The following is a 23,662-nucleotide window of genomic DNA, read 5'->3' as shown; positions in this document are numbered from 1 at the left end:
TGTGTGTGTGTGTGTGTGTGTGTGTGTGTGTGTGTGTGTGTGTCTGCGCGCGGGTGTATGTGTGTGTGTGTGTGCGTGCGTGCGAGCGCGTGAGCGTGTGCGTGTGTGTGTGTGCGCGTGCGTGCGTGTGCATGTGTGTGCTGTATATGCATAGTTGTAATTCCGAAATTCACGTTGTTTATATTTGCTTTTTCTCGCGTGACAGAAAAAGAAACACGCAAAATAAATTTATTTTATACCATATGTGTCATTCTGTATAGAATAGAACATTTATTTGATGTTGTGATTACCTTTTTATATCGATGATATAAATGATATGTCTTAAAGACCAGAATGATTTGAATGACCCCAATGCAGCTTAAATCGCTGTGAAATTTTCATATGGATCAGACATGTTATCCCACGTGACGCATACGGATCCTTAATACGATCAGGCTTTATCGCGCAGGCAGGCCAAAGTGCACACGGTCGGCGAGAATTACATGGCGATAACACCATGGGGGATACATTTTCGCGATGCTTTTACCGCGCGAACTCGCCGGGCAGTCCGGGCACCGTTCGCGCGTACGCGATGCGCTTAGGCACATCTTACGACTCTCCTACGGCACTAACGGTCCGTAGATAGCAGATGACGCTCCGGGGATGCACTAAGATGTTAATTTAGCTATTACTTATAACCCGACCGCCGCCTCCGGGCTTGCATCCGAGAGAAGTTGGATCACCCTGTTGGCCGTGTCGGCGCGGTAGTTACGAACGGACAAGCCGGAACTACCGGCAAACTCGTTGCCCGCTCGCTGGTTCCTCCCAGATACGATCGATTCTGGTTTACTATGTCCATCAGTCGACGGCTCTTCCATCCCTAATATCGGTTATATCGAGTATAACTACGGTGCACATATAAATCGAATTGACGATTTTACAATTGAGATGCGCGCCACCCATCCGCCTGTCTATCAGTCTGCCCCAATTGCATTGTTCAATTTTGGAGAGATGTTTAATGTATTTCACGAATACACCGCAAGATAGTACGACAAAAGTATGAGCGAGTGTCTAGCAAAAGGTATTTATGTTAAATTGAACAATGTTTAACATTTTGCTACGAGTATTTCTTATTTTATATATAAAAGCAACTTCTCGTAGCGATCGTTGACGATGTAATAAAAGAATGATAGGAATGATAGGATTACGATAATTTCTAGATCAAGTAGTACCGCTACGAACATTATGTATAAAAATCGAAATACGCTTTTACAATGCTTTATTAAATGTAGAAATATACTCGTAAAAATAATTTAATAATAGAAAATATCGTTAAAGTATTTTCAAAATATTCGTGGTCGTTTGCACACTTACAAGATTTCTGTTACCACTCTAGAAACCAATCTTGTACCTGTCGATTTGGAGAGAAGCGAGTGTGAGAATCATCTTGACAGAATAGACATGTAACCGATATGATATAGCATGTGACGTTAACGAGTGCCATCGCGAAAAGTTCAGTGGAGTGCTGATATTCGCGATATAGTCAAGTACTGAAGTTTCCTCTCCATTTTCGCATGCTGGCAAAGTTATCGACACTATCGACTGTTTTACAGACGTTTAACGTGACACCTCATCTTTCGTCCTCGTTTACTAATAATTTGCTTTGCCATTTTTTTTATATTTATTCCAGAGAGGAAGACGATCGTTTTACAGACGTTTAACGTAATTTGTCATTTTACTTTACTGAGGTTGTTAAACGCTGACTATTGCACAGTCTTAATCTTCTCCCATGACATTAAAAGGATTGCCCCTAGAAATGTGCCTGAAATTCAGCGAACGGTGCAACCGCCATACTTTACACGCGCTAACGTCCTCGAGAGTTTTAGGATTTCGCGAAATGGATATTGCAATCGTATTTTATAACGAATTACTTTGATACGATTAATCATGAGACGTGTGGGCATGCGAGAAGACGAATTAAATTATGAATACATTAGCAAATGAGATTCTATTATCACTGAATGTATGAAAATTACAAAGATTAACGTTCCATAAATACAGAATTGTAACACGAGAGCTGTTAGAGTTAGGTACCATAAAATTTCGTTTAGTCACATTAGGTACTTCGTGAGATTAAAACTTATATGTTTTGCTGTATTTTTCTACCATATTTTCCGAAATACATGGGAAACTTTAATGGCGATAAACTTTGACAAACCCAGCGATGTCGGTATTTATGTTACATGCGTATGTCGATGACTACATAGTCATAGAGTCTAATACCCTTTTATTGCCTGACACTTGTCATTATAATTTTTCGTCATTTTTATATTTTTACGTACTGCGGTTACGCAACTGGTTTTACTCCGTTTTGCAAAGTTCAAGAATGCCTTTTGGCGGGCAATAAAGAAAAAGAAGCGTTCCATTCTTTCCATAAGAAGGAACGCAGGTCCACGATAACTTCATTTAAGTAATATAATATAGTAACCACGAAAAAAGTAAAAAGTAAAAGAAGTAACCACACGCCAGCAATCGCGTGAATATAAAGTTTCTCTCGTAAATTTTAACTTTTCATAAAACGATCGAGTATGCCGCGGCAATAGGTGCAGGTCGTAATAAAGAGATTACCAAGCGTTCGGCTATGCGAAAACGTCCTTTCCCGTTCTATCTAGTCGATCGAAGGCCAGCCGATAAACTATGGTCAATCCTTACGTTCGACACCACAGGGCGATAAAGAATCCCGCGCTTCTGCTGGTTGGTACAAGAAGGCACAAATGGGGCAAATAGAGAGAGAGAGAAGCGACGATGAGACAAGCAACGACAGTGCAGAATGGGATAAATGAGAGTGAGGGGTGAACCAGAAGAGAGAGAGAGAGAGAGAGAGAGAGAGAGAAAATCGTCGTTGAGCACCGGTGGTACCGATCGGCGGCGACGAGAGATCAGCGAGGGAGACCGGGAGACGACGACCTGAGAGTAGGTGGGAAATGAGACTCATCTGCATCCGGTAACATTGTTCCCACCATCCAGCACCCGCAGGAAACTTTCCCAGTCGTGATGCGCGCGACCCTCGGATGATGGGATGGGGGGAGGGCTGCCGATTTCAAAGCAGGTGAAGACAGGAAATGAATCTAGAGCCGCTGTTCAGGAAGCCGCGGAAACCGTTTCCGATAATTGCCCCAGAATTGTCGAAAATTCCCCGCCCGCGGTTCAGTTGGTTTGTCAGGATGTAATTCGAGTTATGGCGAATTCTGTGCTAATATTTTGATGTCAGCGATAGTAGCGTTGTCCATTTGAATAAATTAACAAAGCAAATTTTACTTACTAAACTTACTATATAGATTTAATCGATCTGTATCATTATAATCAATATAGAAATTTGCGGATTTTTTAATTACGATTATATCATAACGTAATTACATTTTTATGTAAATACTCGTGTATTTTATCATTATCTTTTAATAATAATTTATTTACGTTATACGTGCGTATCGATATTACGCCGAGATGCACAAAGGCTAAGAGCTAGGAAGAATACATAAAAGATTCATAGAAAAATGAAAAAAAAAATGAGGAGACACCGAGAAAGCTACTTCATTGTCCTCCTTTCTCGTCCCACGTGGGCCTTTTGGATTAATCGCGGCACGTCCTGAATGTCGTTCTTACAGGATATTCTCTTTCCTACCCCGAAGACACTTTCTTCGTCGTAGCGTTACAAATGACATGGTTTTTAAAGCGTCCGCCGCTGAGACGCTTAACAAATGTTCGAGGATCGTCGGCTCTTTTAAAAGGCAGGGGCTTTTACACGGATCTTGTCTTCCGTGTCCCTTTTCCAAATCTCCCCCGTTAATCGAACCTACGCCGGTCCCAACGTTATTAATCGGTTTGTTATCGTCGCGAAGGTCTCGCGTGAGAAGAAAAATTCCGCTGAATGATCACTGTCGAACCACGTACGGCTATGGTTCTCAAAGAGATTAATGTATTAGATCCACGTATGTTTTTCTCGTCTAAAATGTGATAGGGTTTTGTCTTTTAAAGAGAACAAAGGCTTCTAGTCGTATAAAATTACGAAAAACTAAAAGGAGGAGGAATTAAAAATGATTTTTGATAATATTAATTAAAAAAAGGTTTTTAGTAACATTTTTGTTACGTTAATAAAAGCCTTTAATGCTGTTAGTTGCGATTTGTCGACCAGATACACGACAAGGGGTGAGGAGTGACGATATATCTTGTAGTTAGCATATTGTGGAACATTATACGTATTGTTTCCATCAATAAGTTGCACTAACAGCAACGTAGCAGGTACATGTTTATCCCAGTATCAAGTTTATCCCAGGTTTAACTAAATCTAAAGTCTGCAGAAACGCGTCTAGCGTTTCACGATACTAATACCAATGCAAATAATATAAACATCGAATATTTGCAATACAAATATTATTATACCTAGAACTTGCTTCGGTCTATATAATATTCATTAATGCTATTAATTAGCATCTCTTGCACAATGCACAATCTATTCAATATATTATTATATTGATTCTAATGCGATTGGATTGTTAAATATTCAGAATGTAATCGAATAGTCACCGAAATATATATGTTAGTTAATAAATATTGAAATTTGATATAGATTTATGCTAAAATTATACCTAAACGATACTAATGTTGCGCGGCGTTAATAGAACATTTCTTATAAGCAATGTTAATATCTGCATCTCTGTATTATAATATTTCACTCGCGAAATATACACAACAACTTTTAATAAATGCTGAGAAACGAGATTTATGTCTTGCACATTTTGTGATAAAATGGGACGCAAAGTGTATCTATTCTGGTTTTAGACGTTAAATACCTTTCGCAATGCGTGGCTACAGTTGTAAGCGAAATTTCGTAATTTCATGATGTAGGGAGAGGGGAAAAGCATGCACCGGACCTTACTTGAGGTTACGCGAATCTGTTTGTGCAAGGTGCTAGAGAAAGGGGCGCTTTCTGCTCTTCATTCATCTCGAATTCTATGCGGAGGTTTGCGTACAATACCATCTCTCTCTCGGAATGCTTTCTCTTGGGATTATAGAAACGTCGTTTTCAAGCAAGCACCGGCAGACAAAGTGCATCAGGTTGAATTGCGCGATTTGGATAAGAATAACATATAATTTTGGAAATTTATTCGCTAAATTTTGCACGGTTGAGCAACAATTTGCTGTAGAATTTGCTTGTCTTGCATTCGCAGTACCGTTTCTAAAAATGGTATCAAAACATCAACCGTTATTTATTGTTTCATCTCAGCAAATGTTTGTATTTCGATTTATTACTGATATCGTGTAGACACGCACATTTATATATCTTTCTTCTTATATATACATCCTGCTTTAATATACGAGCCGTATCATACTTACACACGCGCAACTTCGTTTTATTAGGTAATGATTCATCCACTTTATTCGCTCGAAGTTTTCGCAGCTGATATTGCGTTGCTCAAAGTGCAATATACCTAATTTCCACATCGCGCGCCGTACATTCTCTATACATATCTCTCTCTATTTTATTATTACCATATTTAAGTTATTTGATGCGTATACTTTGGCGCCAGATTAATTATTGAATTTACGAAGATTTTGATGTAACAGACTCATCTTTTGGAACACGACTGCACTGATGATTTCACTGAAATGTGTATATAAGTGATAATATTGATACGCCCATCCTATCAGCGTTACGTTGGAAGCGTACGCTCGAGCGTACCTATGCGTGTATTTGAATATTTAGTCATCACTTATACTACGTCCGTTCGTCAACTCTAATCGAACGTATCAAATATTTACGATTATGTAATTATGTGCGCCGGGCGCATTGAACGGGAATGTGTATACTTCCGAAATCAGAAGCGCGTTGTATATATAATTCCAATCATGTCGGACATTCGTGGCATAATTACCGCAGGTTTCGGTTATGCCGAAGATGAACCGATCCTTGTAAACGAGCGCTCTCTATAAGCTCTCTCACCATATCGCGATCGAAAATTCACTAGAAATCACTCCGAGTCTTTTTCCCCTCTTCTAACTTTTGCCCTGCCTGCCCCTCTCGTCTCTCCTGCCGTTCGTTCTTTGTCGCTCTTTCGCTCGCTTTCGCATTTCTACCCACAGTTGGATTTTCTCTCTATCTACTCTTTCCATCGTTTTTTGCATCGCGCATCCGCAGGCGTCTGTCCACTATCGTAAATATTGGATATCCATTATGAAATATCGGATATTCGACGTGCGGCCGATATAGTTCGCACAGCCAATACGTACTCGGGTTTCTGGCAGTACCGACGTCGGGCTCGCGCCAGGAGGAGGAGAGGGGGAATTGCTTTGCCTGCGGTAGCATCTTCGATAATTAATATGCCTCGTTGGAATTCGCATTTGACAGAAAAATAACGAGTGACTGGAAGCGGGGCGTTATTAGCGGCAGTGAAACCGCAATACGGGCACTGCACTGTAGCGGGAGTGGAATTAATATCAGCGCGAGTAGCTGGGGCTAGTTTAAATAGATGTGTCTGCTTCATCAACGTTGCAACTAAAAATGCGCTCGACGTTTTGTCACAGATGATAAATACATATATTTTTCATATGGCCGTATACTGATCCGGAGTTGAATGTTGATAAATATAAATAAGGAATAAATTGTCACAGTATAATTCTGCTTGAAAAATATATTTACTTCCATATTCCGTATTATTTTAACGAGGCAAAATATGGTATTTGCGTTCAGAACTATTTAGAACTAATATCAGATCGTATGTCGGATTAATATCGGTTAATATCAGTCAAAAATCTTAGTATTATATGTATATTGTAATCCGCCTAAAAGATCTTTTAATGTATAATCTATGATTTTATTCAATATTAATATCATGGTTGGGAAGGCATTATAGGAATTTCCTCTAATTATAATTACAATCAGCTACATACGTGTCAGCATTAGCACCAAATAATATAGGAGCATGTACATAAACAAATATAATAAATGATATAGCAGAAATTCACTGGAAATTATAAATTTCCAAGCGTAATTGCGTTGTACCTAAATATCACCAACTGCGCCACATTTTCATAATAAGAGGAGACTTGTCGCTTGTTTTTGTAAACATTAATTCATACCGCTGCACACGGTATCCGCCGTTTGCATCCATCCCGTTGTTGCGTGTCCATTTCGTTCTGCCTGTGCACAATACGACATACCTACTTACAAATCGATCAGCTTTTTGTTTCACGTTCCATTTCCGAAAGCATATGCACGCTACGTAGCAGTCGGTTCCGCACGAGATTGAAAGATGCAGCGTTTGTCGACACACAATTCACGCAACGGTCAGCGCGTGTGCGTGTGGTGTGTGTGTGTGTGTGTGTGTGTGTGTGTGTGTGTGTGTGTGTGTGTGTGTGTGTGTGTGTGTGTGTGTGTATACATGTACGTATAGATGCATCGGCAGGCCGAATCAAGAGGGTGTACAATGCGTTTGAGTCCGCAAGGACTATACACAGCGGAAGAGGGCAGAAGGATGTAACTGTGTGCCCGATGGACATTGATGGTGGAACATTTCACTGTGCAACAATGCTTTGCGGTAACAATGCGCAAACAAATGATTCCGTTGTAGCCGTTGTAATTACTGACGGCGTATGGCGTATGTTGGGCATTCGCTCTCTCCGTCTCTCTCTCTCTCTCTCTCTCTCTCTCTCTCTCTCTCTCTCTCTCTCTCTCTCTCTCTCTCTCTCTCTCTCTCTCTCTTCTCACTCTTCTCTTGACCGTATAGTCGATCTTTCTCCTTCTCTTGTCCCGCTTTGATTGCTAAATCAACGCATTTCCGTGAATGCCGATTGATCCAACGTGAATCCCTTTAGCGACGTACTTCTTGCGCGATGATTGAAATTTGCGCAAAGAAAGCGCGAGCAGGAATTGAATGCATCTACTTTCCAAGTCTTCTTTCGCCATAAAGAAGGAAGCCATACGACAACTCAATCGTGAATCGCAATCTATTCTTTACCCGGTCCGGATTTTTCTAATATATTAAAGCTGAACAAAAAAAATCGTACTAATCACAGTCATTGTAACGTATTGATATTATAATATTCGAAAAATACGTTAAAATCCATATTTTTGGAAAGCTCTTTGATTCTGTTATAATGAATTCAATATAAAATACGTAGAAAGAAAAGGTAATGAGGTATCAAGCAATTTTTTGCGTGTGTTGTACGAATCATAAATATTCATATGTCATTCTTCCACGAGTCTATTTAAATCTGCTTGTATTCTTATTTATAAAAGGGTTAAACGTTTCGAAACTGTCGCAGATGTTAACATAGTAGATGCATCCCAATTTCACGGACGCACCACTGCACTGTTTGTTCCACCGTACAAGATGTACGGCACTATATTTGTTTTTGGAATATAAAGGAATTCTGTTGTGATCCAGAAATTCACGAGACATGCATACGTAATTCTTTCGGTATGCGAGGCTCTCTTGTTTCTCTTCGTAGACAATATTTCAAGAGCAAAGCTGTTTCCATGAAGTTGAAGCTTTATTTCTACGACCGTAGCTCCTACACGGCCAATGCATTATGTTTGTTCGTGAACTAGGCCGTTATTTGCCTCTCTAATAATTAAGGAAACCGCCGTGTAACATATATATGGCCATACATTTATTACATTTAAGAATCGATTAAAGAAAAGTATAATTTATAATTTATCACTATATTTATACTTTTTCAGAAGTTATAAGCGGATAAATTTAATTATTCTACAGTTTCAGTCTATAACTTACAATTAGATTCAATTTATAAATTAGTTTATATTCTATCATGTTATGTTTTAACAATACTATAAAGTATTTAATTTTTAAATTGCTGTCAAAATATATAAAAGACTTATATTTTCATAAAAATGATTGAAACCTAAAATGTTACAATATATTAATCATTTTTTGTTTTCAGGGAACAACGAAGATGAATACTTCCGCATCCATCCGTTCGATCTTCCAATTGTATGCCAGATAGAAGGCAATTGGCTAAAGGGTGACAGAACTTATACAGATACAACTGGTAAGAGATAGTTTAATAACGGCGCAGCATCACCGAGGGCACATGTGCAACTATCGTCTCGGCATACGTGCACACGTGTATACCAGCACATTCTACCATCGAGTATCGTGGACAGGAAGGGCGCCGTAGGGTAGTTTGGGGAGGGGGGAGGGGCGGATACATAGACGTAACTACGATGCCTGACATCGGGCAATATTGAAGCAATAATCTTGACCCTCCTTGCCTCTCGTCTTCACCTCCACCCTCGCTGGGGGTCTTGCGACGCGTTAGTGCGCTTTGGTACACGAAGATATTAAACTTACGTGCTCTCTCCGTATCTGTACGCGTGTAAGAGAAGGGGTACATGCGTCGACGCTCATTCCCTCGGAGTTCGGAGTTGTTTCATCAAGTGATCTCGTGAATTCCTCGCGTCGTTGTTTCTGAAATAAATAAATAGCAAAATCATGTTCTCTTGCAGAAAATAATCGCTAATGCGTCACGGGTAGAAAATGTGACATGTATCCGTTTCTCTCAGGGAGTATCTTTATAAAATGTAGAATTTTCTTTACGTAAATACTTCAATATTAATAGACAGAAAACGAAATTTTGATTGAAAATGACATTTCCTTGAGCGTGTATAGTTAAATTGTATGTTTTTGACGCTATCTAAATGGATTCTAGCAAAATATCACCCCATTCACCAGCTCGCTCGCAATGTCGATGACGTAAAGTGCGCTTGTGCAAAGCCACGGCACTAGATTTCGGCGTTAAGCGCTTCTCGGTGTTAACAGGGACTGATACAAGACGACGCCGGTGCTATTCGCACACTGTTCCTAGACGATCGTTGTGTATATAAACTTTACACAGGAGAAAATAATTTACCAATCATGCTGATGTATTCAAATGAGATTCAAATTCCCTTCAATATTCAGCGCGCGCTGTTTTACTTTCAAAACGATAAGCTTCTCTCACTGTTGGCGGCTGTTATCGCTCGATATGCGTCCTACATGCTCTGCTCCACCTTCTATTATTCATTTTCCTTTGTGCCGCGACCTTCTTGCACCAACGCGCGTTTGCCGAACGTCGTTCTTCTCGCGCCGTTATATCGAACTACCGCACCAGCAGCAGCAAGTTTCTTCGTTTGAAAACTCGATACAATGGCACGTCGCGCCCGCCGCGCCGCGCCGTGGCGGGCGCGGCGCGCTTCGTATTGCCGCTTATGAAATAAATCAGGCGGTCCATATCGCATTTCGCCCAACTTTCAAATGTGCATCGTGGCGCGCGACACTTTATGATATTGCCTCTCCACTGACTGTATAAATTTTCCAAACTGTCATCATTTTCGAAAATTGTGTCGCGCAGCGTGCTCGGGGTATCCGTGTCATGAAAATTACACTTTTATAACATAATTCGCCGTTAATTGTTTCGCCGATTTGAGCATGTACAACAAATTGGTCTTTCGTGTAACACACGAACGAAATGGAACTAAAAATCTTTCCCTCTCTCGCGCGCGCGCGCGAAATCGTATTTCGGACGCAATGAATTGTAGAAACGCACGGACGACCATCGATTGATTTTGCAGGTGCCCTGAAAACATGTTATTTCGGGCGAAATGGCATGTAGATCTTTCCGTTGAGGAGGATACCCGTTGGATGGGTCGGACCGTAATGATCTTCGGCTTGGAGCCGACTGAAAATTCATGACATCGATATTCGCGGTTTTGCATGCGGAATCAGGCGCATTTGGCCGAGGCGCAAAGCCCTCGTGAAAAGGAGGACGGCGAGAAACGTAGGAAATGCGGGGTGAAGAAAATCGGTAACGATTCCCGCAAAATTATTCGCAAGCGACGCGACGCCCGGGCGAGCGGGGCCGCCAAAAATTGCATTCCGCGGGCGATGCGACCGTTCCAAAAACTTCCCGACGAGTGTTTGCGTTATCTTATACGGCGCAAGATGCGAACGCCAACCACGTATACCTTTAGGAAACGCGGAACCCGTCAGGTTTAGCAACTTTATTTGACCTTAAATTCTCGGCCCACTTGGCCGCTGCGCTTGTATACCACCGGTTTACCATGCCAACTGCGAGGAAATTTCCACCCCGCCGAACGCGACGATGCGCACGGAAATACGAAGACAGCCACTTGTTCTCCTTAGCGGAACAACTAATCACCAAAAACCTACACGGGGATTTCGCGAACAATACTGCGAACTAAGAACGAAGAAATAAGATAAATTTTCGTTCGTATATACGTGAATTCTCGTACGGAAAATGTTTCGTTGCAATCGATAACGCTTCTACGATTGATGAGGAAGAAGTTTCAAGAAAGTTTTCAAATTACCTCCATTTTGAAATTTAATTACGTCACTTTATACGAGCATATATATGTGTATTTTCAATCAAGTAAAAACGATAATTATTGTTGATAAAATTTTGCAATTAAATTGCTCATAATATGTGTGAGCATATAGGAAGTTATAGATTTAATCTTGCACATATCGATGCACCGCGAACAAATCGCGCGTGCTGAAATTTGTCGAAACAAATGATGGTTCTTCCGTTCTATATAGAATGTCGATCTTTTTTCTTGCCAACCGACTCGTTGGCAGACGTGATATCAATTTCTATTATCATTTCCCGTCCCGTACAGTCGCGCAACTCGATTACTCGAGTAGGAAATTTCTGGCAGGCTGGAATTCAGCGAACCGCATGACCCACATGCGCGGAGGAAAGGATTTCAGGAATGTGTGAGTGATCACCGTGCGCCGAAGGAATATATTGGAAGTGACTACCTTGATTTCTCCGGGATGTCACGAAGATTACCCTATCTGCTTTCGTGAACCGTCGAATTTCTCTCAGACAATTCGCCAAATAAAATCCAATCTTGTCGACGCGCGCGGCCATGACCGTGTAAGACATGAATAAAACACGAGAGCGCATAAAATCTAGAAGACAATAGCGATGCAAGCTCGCGCACGACGTGAAATAAGTTTTTGATTTGCAAGCTCTGGAGGCTTTAAGAATTCAATGCGATCAAGTGTCAGTTTTAATATCATTTAATTCCAGTTAGAAAAGATGACAATGATATAATAAAATTGCAGAAAAATTAATGGACATTTATAAATCATGAAAAATATATTTAATTATAGATATCTGCAAATATTTAACACTTATATAAGCGACAGTGAAGCAAAAGATCGGCACTTTAATATCATATAACAATATATAATATTATAATATTAATATAATTTAATATTATATAACAATTACATTTATTTCTTTGTTTTGGTTTGAGTTTAACTCTGAGGTTATATGTATTACTATATATATATTTCCGTGCATTATATGTATATAATTCGATTACTCGCCCAAAACTTCAATGAGCTGACGGAAATACCGGTTCGCGTTGTGGCAAAATGCGTGGTAAAAAATTACTCCAAGAACTCACGAATGATCACCGCCGGCGATCGTATATATAAAAATATACGAAATCGATGGCTATGATTTCCCACGTGTCACCGGCTCGATTTTCTGCTCGCTTCCACGCTGCGTCAAAATGTTGAACTTCATTCGCCGCTCGATTCCACCCTCGTCTTCCCTCCGTCGGAATTGTATCGCATTTGCGATCGAACGCAGGAGGTAGAAGGTAGGAGAAACGGCAGGGGAAGTCTTCGGAGTTGAAGGAAGGAGGTCGCTATCGAGAAGGTAGATAATACGACGATGGACCCTTTTCGTTCACCTTCATTTTTCGGGTAGAGAGCGGATGCGCGGAGGGAAGTTGAATCCGCGACGAAATTCTCGGAGCTTCGACTCGATGGTAATCTGGTCACATACAAGCGTAAGGGTGTCAAAAAGGGAGAAGAAGAAGCAATGGACAGACTTTTAAGAGACGGCGAGCGCGAGTCGGCAGAGAGTCTTTCTTCATCGGATCAATCGCATCGTAGTTCGAGATCTCATTAGACTTGCTCTGTAGAATACAACTTTTTTTGTCCATTATATCGATCACAAAAGACTCGAAAAGAGCACTGTTCCGTCTTGAGAAGATTTGCTGCTTCTTTTTTGCCATCACGATCAACCGTCTTGAAAATTAAATTAGATCGCCGCGCTTTCTTTCTTTTTTTCGTCGCGATATGCATCGCGTGCATGGAATATTATTAAAATAATAATATCTTTATCATGATACGATTATTTATTTGAGTGGCGTAAACGAAGGATTTAATAAGGGTTGACTTTAATAATTTATTATTTCAGATTACCAACGGTTAATTTGTTTAACTAATCCTGAGATATGTTTGTCACAAATAGTTGTTGCTTCTATCTAAAAATACATTAGTATGTCTTGTCTTCTGTAAAAGCTATTGTATTATAATTATTTAAAAAAGACCAAGGTTAAAGCAATTCGTCATGATTGAAGATTCTCGATTTACGATGCGGAGTTCTCTTTCTATCGCGCGACGACCTTCCATCCCTTCGCTACTATAGTCAGGCAACCACTGAAACACACTTCAAGGGACGAACGGGTTGAAAGATGGCCGACTGTCTCGTGGCACCGGGGAGGACAGGATGCGCGCTGGTATACGAACCAGAAGTTCATGGAACTTTCGGTGCATTGTTGTGGCGGGCACGACGTCGAACTTGGCAGCGGTTCTGGAAAAGAGGGATGCCTCAAGGGGGTGGCGACGAGGGGTGGGTCCCGAGCGAGAACGGGGAGGGGGGACGAGAAAACGATGGCGTCGGTATACAATACGCGTGCAGACGGGTCGTTGTCGTTGGTACACGCGCGGGCATCGCGTAAGGAGACGAAATTGACGGAAACTTTCGTACTTTCGCCCAGCCGAAAACAAAAGCTCGCCGACGCGCGTATGAAAAGCGTTGTCCGATTACGATAAGCCTCCGGCTGATTTATCGATTTATTTTCTTCGTACTATCGAGCGATTGAAATTCAGTGTGGCTATTACGCGCGGCTTATTGTATGCCTTTTCTATATAATATCGATCGATGCCGTCGAGACAGTCGACGACGTTAACAAACTGCATCGAAGTTGCACCGTAAGATGATATCGAAAGTTCGATGCGCGCGTTCCTTTTCATTCCGGAAGATGAATCGTTTTAAAGGAGCCGACCTCCCGAGCATTTTGACGCGCGCGCGCGGTTAGATTGGAATCAGCCCATAGTTCGCAACGGTGTAATTATAATTTTATGCATCGGCGTAAAATTAAATCAGCTTAAACCGAATGAAAACGTGATACCGGCGCCATGGGAGAATAATTGTCCCGGAATCGCCGGGTTACGCCAACAGGCGTGTATATCGGGCGCGCGTTATTTCTAATAATGTCGCGACATTAATATTCATAGCGCGAAAATTCGTATATTCCGCATTTTCTGTAACAACGTCACTTGTAAATTACACGTAAGCATCGGAAATTTAATATCAGCGGACGGCCCGACTGCCGTAGATATTAATTGCTCGACGTATCGTAACTGCAGCACCGGTGCGTATGGCACCGTAAAAACGTATGTTTGATCTAATTTAATGTAACGTTTAATTTAATCAGGTTATTTCGTATTATCGAATCTCTCGTCGGTTATTTATGACATGCAACATTATGTCTATACCGTCCGTATGACATTTTGTCATCTAGATAAATACCCGCTTGATTCATGATTTTAACGATAAAGTGTATAGAAATTGTATAGAAATTGACAAAAATTGATAGAAAGTGTATAGAAATTGAGAAAAATATTTTTTACTCATTTTTTTAAACTTAGATTAAGACTTTTTATAATGACAGCTTTTTCACTAAGCAGATGAAGATATGTAATTATTTGCTGTAGATCGCTATGCAAAAGATCTCTTTTGAGTAAGTTTTATTGGCGCAATATAAATACACGATATGGAGAATAAATAACAAAGTAGAGAATAAAAGCAAAGAATACAATTTTCCTTGCAAAAGCAAGGAAATTTGTCATATGAATTGCAATCTTTGCATAGAAGAGGATTCGTTGAAGAAACACGCAACGATGTAACAACACGACTAAAGTAGAAGGAAGGAAATAAGTTCGGTCGAAATTGACATGTCGAACGAACGAGCACCGAGAATTATATGTATAATTATAGGGGAGACCGGGGCTAGTTGTCACACTTTTCAAATACTAATTTAAAAAAAAATGTTAGCAATATTTTCTAATATCGTATACTATTTTATAATGTAGCTACATCCTTAGGTGTAAGAAAAAAAATATTAGACTTGTATATATTTATACACAAAAAAGTTATTTAATTCTAAGCAAAACCGCGCAAATGTGACAACTTACTTCATACCCAGGGTTGGTTGTCACATGACGCTGGATTGATTGTTATGTACCTTTTATGTAGAGGAAACATACGGCAAATAGTTCCTGTTTTAATATTTTATTAAAGTTAATGCCAGTTTTTGGTAAATTTAACCTAATAATATATTGCAGCATGAATTAAATGAAGAATTAATAATTTTCATAAACTTTGTAATATAATTCTCATAAACTTAGAGTAAATGAAAGAATAATAATTCTCATACACTTTGTAATATTTTCATAAACTTTGAGTAAATAAAAGAATAATAATTCTCATAAACTTTGAATCCCATCTCATTTGAGACAACTTATCCTGAACGGTCATTTTAAACAAAGAAGATTATATTTACAAACTGTTTCAATGACGGTTAACTAAATATAGAAAAAATTATCTAAAACTATAACATTTCTTATGACCAAAAAGAAATTACGACTAGTAATTCCAAAAACCAACGGAACAATAAAAATAGAGGCAAGAAAAATTTACTCACGACCTCCAGTTTTTAAAAAGTGCTCGTAAATATCATATGCGATGTTTTTGAAACGAGCTATTTCGTACACCCGACTAACACGATAGGAGCAACCTGCACTATAAAAAAGAATATTCCATTCAATCTATTAAGTGAGATATAAGCTTTGTTGTGACAACTTACCCGTGTGACTTCTAGCCCCGGTCTCCCCTATAATATGCGATGCTTACCAGCAGTATTTGTCGTGTCTATTCTTAGTCATTTGTCAATTCTACTTCTTAGTATTCGCGAAGAATTGAAAGGAATTCCTGGTTAAACAACACAAAGGAACTACGCACGTTGTCTTGTTTTACCTCTCTTGCGATATTCCATTTTCTATATATGTCTTGGTTTCTTATATTTCGTTAATTGTGCTACTATTTATCGCGCACTTCCGCGCGCAGTCTTGTTAATTAATTCTTGTCGGAAACGAAACCGCGACGCGACACGACACAGCACCATTAATATTCCCTATCGTCGCACAGGTAACTCGCAATTTCGCCGCATCGAGTTTCCCGAGATCCGACTAATTATTGATAAAAATTCGGAAAGGGTTGGCTTTAGCGCAACCGGCCGATCGTGCGCGACGGGCATCGATAATTTATTCATGACAAATGCACCGCGCGGCTCGTCAACCGATAACCCGGCAACTCGTCGATCGAATACACCGCTGTCGAACGATCGTTCTCAATTACTTGGCAAGTGTGTGCTATATTACGTGGCGCGCGCGGCTTGTTACGTAAATGCGGTAGATTTCGTTTTGCGAGTACCCGACATTGTTATTATACTAGGACTTTATTTCCCTTCGGTGAAATTTTTAATTAAGTGAATTGCTGTCAAAGAGTTTATAACGAGCCAGCCGAAATACAGAATATAATATATGATCACCATTGCAACTGTCGAAAAGTGACATTTTCAGGATAACATTCGAGAAACGAGAGGCACGTTCGCAGAATCGTCACGTTTCAGCATAATGCATATTTCATACAAATTATTTGCACGCGTGGGAGATTGATATTAAACTGTAATCATTTTTCGGGACGCCTCCTATCTGGCGTGTGGTTATTTGTCACCGTCAATCAATCCCTCCTCATATAATTTCTCGTAGATCATACATAAAACAACGAGTTATATTGTCACCATTGCAGTATAGTGAATCTAGTTATATTGTCACCGGTCATCTATCTCGCTACCGGGCTTGAAATTACGCGTATCCTTTGTTTTTGCAATAACGAGCGTAAAATTGGCACTAAAATGGTTTTTAAATTCCACGTCCCGCCGTCTAGCCTCGTTATCCTTCCTTTACATGCAGCTGTCAGTTTCAGATGATCTGCTTCATTAAATTCTTCCATTTTTCATCCGATGTGCTCCGCGAAACGGCAAGCGCGACGCAAAACTCAACTGTGGCCTCACAAGTCCGTGACATCCGGAAGCTTTATCGCGATATCGTGACTCGTAATGAGGGTTGTCACTCAAGAACGTACGGACGAAAGGATGTCGTAAGAAAAAGGGGGACAATCTTCCGCTGTGCGCCCTCATCCGCTTTGAGAAAGAAAGAGAGAGAGGGAGAAAGAACGCGCATTTCGCATTCAACGGTTTAACGTTTTATTACGTTTCCGCGGAAGAGGACCCGAATGACTTCTTCTTCACCGTCGCGCGCGGTAGCTAGAAAATTAACTTGAATAAAATTCCGCATGAAATCCGGAGCGAATACATCTGAGAAGCAACATTCATTTGTGGCGTGAGAATTTTCAAAATTAAATTTTGCACTGTGTTTATTGTATTACTTTAGCCGATTTATTTTGTTCGTATTTACTGCTCGCTTATCGCGATATATCCGAGCGATAATGATTGGTTAATGTCAGAGGAATGAGCGTCGATTTAATTTTCCTATGCCGATCGCAGCGACATTGATCGATTGCGATAATTAGTCACCATATTTCTCATATAACATGAAGCAATATAAATGAGCCCGCTCACGCGATTGATGTCGAAATGTGTAAAATAATGTATAAATCAGTCTAGGACGAATTATTGCTGGAAATTTCCGCTTAAACTAATATACACGGCGATTAATGAAAATATTTGCTATTAAAAATATTCGTTAAATTTTAAGGCATTAAAAAATAATACTTCTGTTGATTAATCGTAATATTATATATTATATTTTACAATATATGCAATGAGTACCGCTTACAATATTAAAATATCTTCCAAGTGCGATTAGATGATTTTAGTAATTATTGTCAACAATACATGTATCCATGTTTAGATTATAAATATATAAATAATCGATTTTAATCATTTTGACGTAAGGAAATTACTATTCAGTTTCATAGTATGTTTCGACTATTATTTTATTTGCGGATTTTCCTCGCATTTTCTCTGAAAGTAAATAAAATTCACGCGCACGAGAAATCCAATCTTCGTCAACGTTCGTTATCGTTCTTTTTAACATTCTCGTTGCTATGTATATCCAACATGTTACCATCGTATTTATGCAAGGCATTCAAAGCGAGACGAATGCATGCGACGAACGACACGTCGCGAAATGCAACGCCGCGCCGCGTTCGTCCGTCCGTCGATCCGGCTTTTTTATTTCCCCGCACGCTATGTCCCGGGTTTCAAGTAGCGTTGTGTCGCACGGTATTTAAATGGTGACTCCTAATGGCGAGCACACGCATTCGACACATATAAGCTATAGACCGCGTGCTGTTTACAAAAACCGCGCTCGCTATCGAACGGCGCGGCGTTTTTCTCTCCGCGACGAGCCCGTGGAAAATTCAGTACCGGGAAAATTGTGGGGAAATGCACAAATGGCGACAAAGTAAACGTCATTAGTTCCGGGGATTGTTATTGCATAGTTGCGAGGATGACAGATAAACACGGGCCGGGAAAATTTTTCCGCTTAGAACGGGAGAAACTAGCAAGCACGAAATCGAGGAATAACCACAAGTGCTTCCATATTGGTTTTGCACACGCCGAATATAGACCGCAACCTCCAATTTTTTTCTGCGATCCCGCAATTTTCTCCCTTTCGTCCCGTTGTAATATGCACTCGCATAGTTTGATCTATACATTCTCCTCTGTATTAGCTACTTTAGTCTGGAAAAACGAATCTGGATTTATGGATCTTAAAATTACATATTGTATATCTGGCTTGAATTTATTTTTAGAATTTTATTTGATTTCTATGTTATATTACGTGTAAATTGCATTCTTTTTACATCTGTACATTAGAGGTAAAAAGATCTTATATCTATTATTATTAGTTCCTAAGATACAACGTTTAGAAAAAGGCGTATTTAAAATTTTTATATAGCGTCTAATTTTTAAACCAAGTACGTGTTATTAGCAGTTGCACTATTAAATCAGTTAAGATACTTTATTACAAAATTAATAAATTAAGTTGCTTTAAAAAAATATATCATTTTTCTATTTAAAACTTTGAACCTTGTTTTCTCGAAATGTTAGAAAATGGACATATGATCTTTTACCTCTAAATTCTAAGGTACAGATATGTATAAATCTGTACCTTATATCTTTAGATTTTTATTGACGCTAATGTTTAACGAGAAGATGTCTAACTTTGGAACTTCTAACGGAAGTTTCAAAAAGAGATTTAATAGATCTCTGATATGACGTGCAATATCTATAGAGCACGTCAAAAAAAATTTTTTTTTAGCAAATCCGTACATCCTGCAACCGAATTATTTGTCGTTCGCTGAACGTTCAAGCTCAAGAAGCTTTAAATTGAGGTGGATAAGGTACTGAATTCTTTATCCATGAGTGTTCCGTCGATGCTAAAGTAACGGCTTACGTATATTGTGACAACCTGCCATTATTCTTTTTCGTACACCGCTCACTGTTACACCAGCTCTCTTTTATACGCTGCATTTCTCAAATATTCACGCGAGTAAGAATTCGAACGAGAATAGGAACAGATAAATCATTGACTACCGCGCAGAGTCATCGTCGCTCGCTTTCTTTCTTTCTCTGCGATGAGCTGTGAATAAATTCATATCTCCGAAAACGTGTCATCCTACTTATGGCGGGACAAAAATTCCATCTCTTTGCACGTCTCTATTCATGAGATTTCATGTGGTGTTCGAAACTCCCGATAAAAGGCAAATCAGATCATCCCGAAAAATCGAATATTGAAATTGTAGCGCTTTAACAGAATGAAAATGTGTGACATTTTATTTTTGTTCTCGTAATTATAATTATTATTGACGACAATACTTATATTCGAATTTTACCGTGTTTTCAAACACTTCAGGGTTTTACGAATAATAATAGTGCATCGTATCCTTCTGGATATATACATATTATACTATTTACGTGTCCAATAGGTATACACGAAAAGGATATTTATTCCTATATGGCGAGCGTTACGAGGTGACGTATTCTAAAATAGGAAATTCCGATCTCGCACGACTTTATTTCGCAAATCAACAAGATAGGAGTCATAAACAGAGTCGAGAAGGTGATGGTGCACATTGCGCATATCATCGTCCCCGGAGGAAACTTCCATTGCGTCCTTCTCGTTTATTCACGTTCTGGCTGCGACACTTCGTTCTATTTCTGCGCTTTCTGACGTCCGTTTAACTTTATTTTCGCCCGCGTCATCAGAGGCCTTTTACGTTTCTAGATTGAGCCATGCAGCGACTGCTCAATCCGACCTTCTCTTTGCTAATCTAATACGAAACTGGCAGCAAAAAGGATGGAATTAAATTATTGTACTTTTATTAAATGTAATTATAACACGACGATGCGTCTAAATTTTAGCGACGTTTTCTCCCGACATATGTTCTCTTTAGAAATATCTTTTACGTTAAAATATACTTTTTTGTGATAAAACGGGAGGATATAAAATGATGCTTATACGGTAAATAACCATCACAATTTAAAGCCTTGCGGAGTAAGGAAAATTTACGACATTTTTTAAATCGATGTCCAGATAAGAAAGATTGCGGCGGTATAATTCTAGATGATTTTTCTTTGTAACGGTTTGGTCGGGACTTAATAACAACTCTGATAAATTATTCCACGGTAGTTGGGTACCGAGCTAATTACACCACGGCAATTAGAGGGGGATGTATATTCGACCCTCGAGATCTCTTAGCTATCTCGTTTCAGGGCTCCTTCAGAGTAGAAAAATGTTTGGAGGAGGATGAGGGAAAGAAAGACGTAAATGTTAAGTTATGTGTACTCGAGTTATACAGGGTGGTCCACGTAACTCTAACAGCTAGATATCTTGGAAACTGTTCGATTTTAAAGATTTAGGTCATGAATTGTATGAATCTGAAAACTGGAATAAAGATTGGTCCTCCAACGCCTGTGGGGTTTAAATAAAAACCCCTATAAAAAAATTGCATTTTTTAATTCTATTAAAAATATGAAGTTTCGACTTATAGCTGACATGAAGCACTTACGAAATCAAAATTACGACACTCTCTATGCTGACTTATTCAATTTATTAAATGTTCAAAATGTCCACCATGGATTTTTAAACATTTAGTTATACGAATTAACAAATTATTCCTAACATTATTGATTTCATTGATTATTGATAACATTTCGGGAGTCACTGACGCGCAAGCATCGCGTATCCTTTGCTCTATATTCTCATTTGTCGTTGGCGGTTCAAACATAACTTTCTCCTTCACGTATTCTCACAAAAAGAAGTCTAGTGGTGTCAGATCGGGGGATCGAAGTTACGTTAGAACTGTAAAGAGTTATGTGGACCACCCTGTATATATAGTTAATGTATGGACAAGTATAGCACTCACTCTACAAAAAAATTTAATTATGGAATCACCGTGTATGAAAACATAGTCTATTGGTAATAATCGTAAAATATTTGCTGCAAATATCAGCGATAGTTACGCGCATCCGTCACACAATTATAAACACGTACCAAATTAATATTTATTTAAACGTTTTACCGTATTGGCATTCTATGCTGCGAGACAAATTTGCATGAAAAATAAATGCAAAAAGCGTTAACAGCCATAACGTTGGGTGGCGGTTTTAATAATGCAATTATTAAAACCGCTATGTGCGTTCGACGTAAACAGGCCGCCGCTTTTAAACATTCATTAGAATCGGATAGTGCTTTTCAAAAATTGATCCGTGTCGCTCAAAGGGTTATTGATCCCGCGGGTAAATGGTTGAAACACAAACGTGCCCGGCGTCTAAATTACTTATCGAATCACGAAGTCGATACACATAGCGAGACGTCTCCACGCATTTGTTCGTTATCGGCAGCCACTTTTAATTCAGCGGAATCCTACAATCGACGGAGTACTTTACTTCCGAGATCGAAGCTATCTGTGGGAACAGAAAAGGTTGGGAGGGAGAAAGTAAACTCGTACGCCGTTACGAGCACGGCACTTGGTGCATTTTACGGTCGCTCTTTACGTCGGCCGTAGGATACTTTATTACACCTTCATTCTCCTTTTCGCCCTCTCTCCAATACCCTCTACGCTCATTCTCTTTCTCCTTTTCCCTCCTTTCCGCTGTCTCTCTTCTCCCCGACTGGCTGTTCGATCTTCTCCAACTCTTGATTGTATGCACATTCGCTCGACTTCGCCTAATCGCATTATGGTAATTTCGCTATCGCACCGCGCATCTTCCAGACCAAGTAACGCCGGTATGTATATATTCACGGCACTGCTTTAGTATCCCTCATTATTGCCTGTATTTGGACCTTGAAAAATAGCGATTTACGCCTGTGCCAATTACAGAAATAACGATATACGCTTTAAGAAGATATAATATAATATAAAGTATCATACGAGAGAACAAAAATGACTATTATTTTCACGAGACACAAGCAATCGATAGATATTCGTGATAACCGCTATTTTAATTTTTTCTTAGAAAGATGTTATGTATTTTTTATCGACAAATTTCGTGTCAGGAATTAAATAAATATCAATTTACACTTAAATTTAGAAAAGTCGAATATTATTTCAGATTACAGAATTTTATCAAGTATTTATTCCGATTATAAAATTACGGAAAAAGAGATATATTATTATACATTCAGCTCGCGTAATCATTTAATAATGAATTGAGGTTTGTTTGCGATCGAACGTTGAATTCTTTCGGGGGAAAAAAGCAGACACGTTGGTCGATAAGAAGTAATAAGGAAGTCTCATCCCCCTGCGTGCTGTTAGCGAATGAAATGCAATTTTTCTATGATATTAACACCGTAAATTCATCTTGACTTGTCTGCTTAACCCAGATTCCTAGTTTCCAGACGGCTATAAAATTCGCGAGTATAAAGAAAGTGCATTGCTATCCTTACATAATGGGAAGCATGTGTGACATATTCATCTCGATGCTGTGAGGCATCCCAGGTGCTCGCACTCTCGGTAATATCATAGCAACGTAGCGACATGAATAAAATTGTAAACTGCTACCGTGAATAATGTAACAACTCTCGCATTACAATTAAAACGTAAAACGCAACGTAGAATTTATCACGGACGCGTGCGCAATTGTAAATCAGATTATTAAATAATTGCTCACTACAAAAAGATTTGATCGCGCGCGTTGCATTACGGTAAAACGTTTGAGTGCAACGTTTGCATGAATAAATAATCGAAAAGAATAGCGATGTATCATAATCTCATGGCCACGCAACGCTTTCAGGGGTCGTTGGCCCTCTGACCTCAGGAATATGTACATAATGCCTTTTCTCCTTTGTAAGAAAATTAATGGATGGGGCAATTTTACCGTAAACTGCGCAAGCTTTTCCAAAATTTTTATACATGGAACAAAAATTAC

General features: G+C 39.4%; 2 protein-coding genes across 4 annotated transcripts in view; one reads left to right on the top strand and one right to left on the bottom strand.

The window, feature by feature from the left end:
- LOC139812310 (uncharacterized) overlaps positions 1 to 23,662 on the top strand; it is a 162,716-nt gene that overhangs the window by 55,174 nt on the left and 83,880 nt on the right. For both annotated transcript variants that reach the window (XR_011731848.1, XM_071777026.1), the window contains exon 2: positions 8,941 to 9,048. Coding sequence is in view for 1 of the 2 variants with exons in the window: in XM_071777026.1 (XP_071633127.1) it covers positions 8,941 to 9,048 (108 nt within the window). In the remaining variant the exon portion in view is untranslated. The remainder of the gene's footprint in view (positions 1 to 8,940; positions 9,049 to 23,662) is intronic.
- Sfl (N-deacetylase and N-sulfotransferase sfl) overlaps positions 1 to 23,662 on the bottom strand; it is a 271,277-nt gene that overhangs the window by 165,875 nt on the left and 81,740 nt on the right. For both annotated transcript variants that reach the window (XM_071777022.1, XM_071777021.1), the window contains exon 2: positions 9,351 to 9,467. The gene's annotated coding sequence lies outside the window, so the exon portion shown is untranslated. The remainder of the gene's footprint in view (positions 1 to 9,350; positions 9,468 to 23,662) is intronic.

Source organism: Temnothorax longispinosus, chromosome 4 (genome assembly GCF_030848805.1).
Source record: "Temnothorax longispinosus isolate EJ_2023e chromosome 4, Tlon_JGU_v1, whole genome shotgun sequence".
Classification (NCBI taxonomy): Eukaryota; Metazoa; Arthropoda; class Insecta; order Hymenoptera; family Formicidae; genus Temnothorax; species Temnothorax longispinosus.
Note: the sequence above shows the minus strand (reverse complement) of the source record. Positions and strands in the feature narration are given on the sequence as shown.